Source organism: Prosopis cineraria, unplaced genomic scaffold, assembly GCF_029017545.1.
Source record: "Prosopis cineraria cultivar Desert tree isolate PC_DT_omini unplaced genomic scaffold, ASM2901754v1 PC4, whole genome shotgun sequence".
In the NCBI taxonomy this organism is placed as follows: Eukaryota; Viridiplantae; Streptophyta; class Magnoliopsida; order Fabales; family Fabaceae; genus Prosopis; species Prosopis cineraria.
In genome coordinates, this window is record NW_026555335.1 from 6,808,839 (window position 1) to 6,816,318 (window position 7,480).

Sequence of the window (7,480 nt, forward strand, 5' to 3'; positions counted from 1 at the left end):
ATTGTTCTGTTTGATTTTAATGGAATTAATTTCACTTAAATTCTATTAAACCTTTTGTTGGTGTGAAAATAAATTGACTATGATTAAAAAAAAATAAGACGGCAAAAAAAGTTTCCTTATGTATTTGGATGAAACCGAATGTGGGGGGAACATGCAGGCTTGAGCACACGTCAACCAAGGGATTAAGTTTACATCATTAACGTTAACTCCATTGACAATAACTCAGGATTATTTTATACAATTCTAAAACTCCTAACATTAGGCGGATCGAACTAAAAGTGCCGAACAACTAAATAAAATTATAAGATGTAAAAACCACCAAAAGTTATGATGCATTTTCACTGCTTAATTATTTTTCAAAAGTCAACAAGGGGATGACTCAGCTTCTTCCTTACCTGGCATCCTCTCGCTCTGGCCGAGTCCCACGTATAATGAAAACAATAAAATACAAGTAAACAGTGAGGAGGCGCGGAAACAGAACAAATTTTATTTCGGCTACATGAAAGAGAACAAATTTGAAGAAACGGCGCACCAAAAAAGTTTTCATTTTTATGCGTCTCTTTTACTGTATGTAATGTGAAGAAGAACCATGTCGCTTCTCATCACCTACTCCTGATAATTCCATTGCTTCTTCCTCTTATAAGCCTCACCATTGCTTATTCTTCATCCTAGAATTTCAGGTGCCCCGTGTTTTCCCTTCTCCACTTCCCTTCAGCTTCAAAACAAGGTCCTTCTTCCTATTTCCGGTTCAATTCAAGGACCCAATTGTTGTTTTTGAGGAAACCCAGAAACGTTTATTGCATTGGAAGGAAGAATAAGACAATGGGGTGGAACTGGGCATGCGCTAATGGCTTCACTTCCTAGAGGACTTTTGGGGCTTAAGAGATCTAGTTAGCTGCGCTGCTTGAGAGAGTTTTTGAAGGATAAGGGTCGTGCATTTCAGGTATTGATTTGAAATTTTTCAGAAAAGGTTCTCTCTGTAATGATCGTTTCGTTCATCTCTTCCCATTCGATGGGAAATACCAGGGAGATGAAACAAAGTCCAATTAAGCAAACAGATTTTCTCCGACTCTTTTTTCCTCATTTACAAAGTGAATGAAGTGTCCAGTCTTGCATTTCTGGTTTTCGAATGTTGCCGAGAGCTAGTTTTCTTGCAGTAGTGCGGTTCTGGGCATTTGCGATTTAAGTCTTTCGGAACAATTGAAATCAAATTGCTGAAATTTTTCTTCCACGCCCTGGTTCATACGTGCTTGATTGGTCTGGAATTTGAAAAACAGGGTCAAGCGTCTATTACTGTTTAATTCTTGTTTGGGGAAAAGTAATTGACAATTTAGCTTCTTGCTAGAATTTTGGATTGATGTTTGTAATTTTCGTTCATATAAATGCTTTAGAGGGTTAGGAATTCAGCACAATATTGTGCAGCAGAAACCATAATCTTGTCTTAAGACAAATGCGATATTTTGCCCCTTGATTTGCTGCACGCATTAAAGCGCCTTCTTATATTTTGATTTGACATTGACTTCTGCAGATATTTGGCATCGGCAAAATGGCATCTGGTCTGAATTCAGGGTTATCCAAGAAAACTTCTGTTTTTGGTTTGGAAGTGTGGGAATTGATGGCAATGGCTGTTGGGCTGTTTATTGTAATCATCCTGGCGGTTTTATCAATATGTCTTACATTGCGAAAAAGATCCAGAAAAATCAACAGCAGCATGCGTCCCTTTAGCCATATCCCATCGGTTTCAGAAGAGATCAAAGAGATTAGAGTTGATCAAGTTTCAGCAAATAATAATTTGCAGAATGGCTCTTTAATGAGTTTGAATGACATATTTAGTGACAAGGAGTCTGCAAAGGCTTTAATCCAAACGAATAATGGGGATAATCTCAATAGTAGCCAATCAGGCTCATTTAATCATTTAGAGAAAGATGGTGTTGGCTCTCAATCAGGCGATGACAGCATCTCTAAGACTACTTCTTACAGCCCCTTGTCTGGTTTGCCCGAATTCTCTCAACTAGGCTGGGGTCACTGGTTCACATTAAGGGACCTAGAACTTGCAACAAACCGGTTTTCAAAGGACCATGTTATTGGGGAAGGTGGTTATGGAGTTGTTTATCGAGGTCAACTAGTCAATGGGAATCCTGTGGCTGTCAAGAAGATCCTCAATAATGTGTAAGTTATAGATAGGAGCTTGTTTAGTTGTTGCACTCTTCATATTCATTTTAAAGTTTGAACTGGGTTTATGTTATATCTAGTTTCAGGTTCCATTATGATGATGTCTGCATATCTGGTAAGTTTGTCTAATAGGCGTTATGTAAATCTTGCAGAGGACAGGCTGAAAAGGAATTCAGGGTGGAAGTTGAGGCTATTGGTCATGTGCGACATAAGAACTTGGTTCGACTTCTTGGATACTGCATTGAAGGCACTCACAGGTACAGTGTGTATATATTGAAAACAAGATGGATAGATCATAACTCATGGCATTTTTTTTATCTGCAATTCTGTATTCCTGCATTTATGTGTATTTGGCTGCTTTTACCTCTGATATCATCTCCATTTTGAGTTCTTTTTTATTAACATAATCCTATAGGCTTATGATGAGGCTAATTCCTCAATTTGTGTTATTAGAAAAATTTGTTGCTTGCTTTGGTGGTTCTGTATTTAAGCTTCATTTACTTTCTAATCTCCCCGTACCAGCTTGTATTATTTCAGTCCATGTCATTCATGATGAATGCCCTATGCATTTCAGGTTGTTGGTTTATGAGTATGTTAACAATGGCAATTTAGAGCAATGGCTACATGGAGCAATGCAGAAGCATGGGTATCTTACTTGGGAAGCTCGGATGAAAATTCTCCTTGGGACGGCTAAAGGGTTTGTTCATTTGTTCCGTATCTAGTCTAATTCGCTACATTTCTTGGTCAACTTTATCTAATATGAAATTACATGTTGCAGACTAGCTTACTTGCATGAGGCAATTGAACCAAAGGTTGTTCATCGTGATATTAAGTCAAGCAACATTTTGATTGATGATGAGTTCAATGCCAAAATATCTGACTTTGGGCTAGCTAAGTTGCTGGGTTCTGGGAAAAGTCATATCACAACTCGAGTAATGGGTACTTTTGGGTAAGCTTTTCTCTGTATAATGCAAAGCAATTAAACGTCTGCTAGTTTAAGACTTGTTTTTTTTTTCCCTTTCCTTTTTTGGTTTCAATGCTATATTTTCCTTGCAATTGTTAAGCTTCGCGCAGTGAATTAAACTTATTTTTGTTCCCTTTTTCTCCCTATGGTGCAAATCAAACATTTAAATAACTTAAATTTTATGGTAATTTTCATCTTTATGGCAGTTGTGATCAAATCCAAATCTAAAATATGACCATGCAAGATGCAACTATTGAGAATTACTTCCTCTAGTCCCATTTATAAGACACCTTATAAAAGTAATTTTTAGTTCAAAATATAGGACACCTTGTAATAATTAAGCTACTTTTTTCAATTTTATCCCTTCTTAATTATCGTGAGGATATTTAATGTAATTGTATTATTATTCAAAGCCAAGGGTAAAAATAAAAGTACATCTTATTTTTTTATGATACCAAAGAAAAAAATAGTTTTCTTAAGATGCGTGAAATAATTAAAAATGTCCTGTAATAAGGACTGGAGGGAGTACATATTTCTTTATGGTAGTCTCTGGTTTGCTAACTGCGTCCTTCTGCTTCTCCTCTTTATGTTTGCATCGCATTTTCAGATATGTGGCCCCAGAATATGCCAATTCCGGCTTACTAAATGAGAAGAGCGATGTTTATAGCTTTGGCGTGCTGCTACTTGAAGCCATTACTGGAAGAGACCCTGTGGATTACAGCCGACCAGCAGAAGAGGTATGTCGTTGGCATTTCCTGTGCTTGTAACTTTGAGTGAAATGAATCACATGCAGGGGACATGACTTCACATCAGAGTTGTTCTCAGTTAAATTATTTTCTACACATTTCGACTAATGACACTATCCTTAACATTATTAAATGATTCTTGCAGGTGAATTTGGTTGACTGGCTCAAGATGATGGTAGGGAACAGGCGTTCAGAAGAGGTGGTGGATCCAAAACTTGAGACTCGCCCATCAACAAGTGCCCTTAAGCGAGTTCTTTTGACTTCACTGAGGTGCGTCGATCCAGATGCTGGAAAAAGGCCAAGGATGAGTCAAGTTGTCCGCATGCTTGAATCTGAAGAATATCCTATACCTCGAGAGGTTCGACTCCTGATTCTTGTATTTTTTGTGCTGACAGTCGGCGTTTTTGACTACCATATCTGGTCTATTGCAATAACATTAGAAAAATTACATTTGTGGTATAAAACTATAATTGAAGTAAATTTGGATTAGCTCATCTGGTTGAAGGGATCCATGTTAGGATCTTTTGCATTACCCTTTTGACTTCCCTATCTGGTATTTCCATCTATGAAAGAGTGATTCCTTTCTCCTTCTTTTTTTGCTATGCCTATTGTGCTTTAGTAATTATTACTCAACAATTTCTGTATCTTTTCATTTCTCTTTTAAATCAGGGATGCAAATGTTACATTCTCAAAATCACCTTTTCTTTTTAGTCTGTTTCCTATTAAACTTCCAGTCCCACTTCCTGCCTCCTAAGATACTTTATCCACTTGAAAATTCATTGCTGACGAGTAGTATCGGTGACATTTCAGGATAGAAGACGGCGAAAGAGTCAGGCGGGAATGGTGGAGACTCCAGATACAGAGAAGAGTGAGAACCCAGAGAATAGGTCAAATGAGAGAAGGAGCCAGAGGAAATAGTTCATTGTCCAGATCAAGGAACTGAAGATACAGGTCGCAGGAAAATTTTTGCTTTCTTCTTGAGTTTTCTTTAAACTTGTGAGTCCTGGAAACATCCAAACCAAGAGGTGTGGAGCAAGGATGGTGGCGTGGTTTATATACATATACATATATATAGATATAGATACCTCTTTGTTGGGACAGCATAGCTTTGTTAGATGTTAGAATGTTGGCTTGGGTATTGTGTTTGAATATGGTATTCAACAGCTCCCTTGCGCTGGTGGTGTGTACAGTTCATTGCTATATTTTCTTTTCATTATCTTCTTTCTTTATAATTAGGATATAATTCATGAATCAATCGGTCTTGCTTTGCAAGTTAACCACAGAGCTTGTGTAGCGAAAAACGAGAACAAACAGACGTGTTTTGTTTTTTTATCCCCCTGGGGGTAAAATATGTGCTTGCTTCGTGTACGTTGATGAAGGGAAGCACGCTCTCTCTCTCTCTTTTGGTACACATTGCACGCCTGCACAGCACATTGATGCATCATGCATGTACGCATGCTTGCACACGCTTTTGGGTGATGATTATTGTCTAATTTATGGTTATCTAGAGTACAATTTTACTTCTAATTATTTTTTAAGGAGCACCTTCAAAAGTAATTAAAACATAATATATTTATTTTTGATATTAAATATCTTAACATTAATCGTTAAAAATATTAATTGAGATTTAAGTTTTATAGAAAATATCACTTGTTATGTCAAAATGTGTTTTTGCTACGTTTTAATTACTTTAAAAGTAAAATTGTTACAACACAAAATTTTATGATATTGAATACTAATAATTTAGGAGCAAAAATGTACATTGATTTTGATTCGTTTGTTATGATAAGTGACATTTTTGATAAAACTTAAGTCACAATCAGCATTTTTAATGATCAAGTTGGGGTATCTAACGTTAAGAAAAAATGTTACATTTTAATCATTTTAGGAGCAAAATTATTACGACAACTAGTTTAGGACATTAGGTACTTTTTCAAAAATAGTTCGAGGATAAAAATATATTTTAATGCTTTAATTTATTTTGAAATCTCGATTGCAACTTTTTTTTTTTTAAAAGCAAACCACTTGATATCTGATTACATTTTATATCACAGTACGAGGCTTTAACATTTTACCTAAAAGAGATTGTACAACTTTATATAAAATAAATAAAATTCATACTGCCAAAATTTTTTTAAAAAATATTTCAAAAACAAAGAATACAAAATAATAAAAAAAAAACGTAAACAAATGATATTAACTTTCTTTTCAATACAACATTGAATGATTTTGGAGTGATAAAAAGGACCGAGCTTTTGGTCAAATTAAAGAAAAGTCAAACTTTCATTCATTCTTTTGCTTTTAACCTTTGAAAAAAAAAAATAAAGGGTAAGGCAACATTAGCAATTAGCATCGCAACAACATCATCAACATTTTACCTGTGGATGCAATGCAATCCATAGAACTAAAATAAGGGCCAAGTTGGACTATTAAGATAAAAAAAGAATATGGTGTAAGATCTCGAACTCTCGATATAAGTTTTTTCATTTACTTTTGAATGAGTGGGTTTGATGGAACATTTGCTCAAGGGTTAATAATGTGAATATGGATTGGGCGATGGTATTTACTATCATCTATTGGTGGCTTTGGAATCATAGGAACGAGATAAGTTTTGAAGACACGATACCAAGATGTGTTATAGTGCTTTTTGAGAGTATAAGGGTGGCTCGGGTGAAGTTGGATAAAAAAAAGATGTAACAGCCCTCCGCTCACCCCGCCTCTCCGAGGTCTTTTGCGGCGCTGGACACTCTCCTCCCAGACCCCACAACAGGACGACCCCACCCCTTTCGGTGAGCATCACTTGACTCAATGGTACCAAGTTCAGCCTCAACTTTGTTATGTAGGAGAGGTTGGAGGATCGAACCTGGGGAGGCTCTCCGCAAGGGGAATAATCCTGCACACTACTGCGGGAAAGCCTTTGTCTCCTGATGCTCACCGAAAGGGATGGGGTCGTCCTGTTGTGGGGCCTGGGGGGAGAGTGTTTAGCGCCGCAAAAGACCTCGGGAAGGTGGGGTGAGCGGAGGGCTGTTACAAAAGAGCTCTTCAATTTATAGTGTTAATACTTGCATAGGTTAGGAGCCCCCATTGGATGATCAATTCAAGGTGAATATTGATATTGCATACGTATATGTGTCCAAAGTAATGGCTTGCAGTGGCCTCATTCGTAATTCTCAAGAGCTTTTGTAGCAAGCTTCATACGTCGATAGGAGACGGCGATCATCTTTCTACTAAATTGTGGTCGTATGCTTATGGTTTAAGATTGGCCTTAGATATGGGTTGTCGTAAGATTATTCTAGAGTCAAACTCAATTGAAGCTTTGGAGTTGATTGGTCCTAGTGAGAATCCTGAGCACATGGACTTCGAGGTCATTATGAAAGTCAAGCATCTTATGGGTTGAAATTGGAGGATGGAAACCAAGCATATTGTTCATAACTTATAAAGCTACAAATCTCTTGGCTAAGTGGGGATTATTAGTTGTTCCCGGTTTTCATGCTGTCTTTTAGGCTTCTCAAGAACTTCATATGATTATGAAGCATGACTATGTCAAGAGTAATGCATTAGCTGGGACATAGGGTCAGGTTTTGGTTGTCTTCTGCAC

The 7,480-nt window shown here is 37.0% G+C and overlaps 1 protein-coding gene across 1 annotated transcript; it reads left to right on the forward strand.

The window, feature by feature from the left end:
• Positions 1-503: 503 nt before the first annotated feature.
• Positions 504-5,098, forward strand: LOC129307806 (probable receptor-like protein kinase At5g18500). The gene is made up of 8 exons (XM_054948712.1): positions 504-943; positions 1,529-2,169; positions 2,325-2,429; positions 2,747-2,869; positions 2,951-3,121; positions 3,744-3,873; positions 4,028-4,240; positions 4,693-5,098. Exons 2-8 carry the CDS (start codon positions 1,547-1,549, stop codon positions 4,798-4,800), a joined length of 1,473 nt encoding a protein of 490 aa, XP_054804687.1. The 5' UTR covers positions 504-943; positions 1,529-1,546; the 3' UTR covers positions 4,801-5,098.
• Positions 5,099-7,480: the final 2,382 nt, after the last annotated feature.

Coding starts and splice junctions, on each gene's coding strand:
- LOC129307806 (XM_054948712.1), top strand. CDS start 1,547: ATGGCATCTGGTCTGAATTCAGGGTTATCCAAGAAAACTTCTGTTTTT. Junction 3,122..3,743: donor CGAGTAATGGGTACTTTTGG/GTAAGCTTTTCT, acceptor TCGCATTTTCAG/ATATGTGGCCCCAGAATATG. Junction 4,241..4,692: donor AATATCCTATACCTCGAGAG/GTTCGACTCCTG, acceptor GTGACATTTCAG/GATAGAAGACGGCGAAAGAG.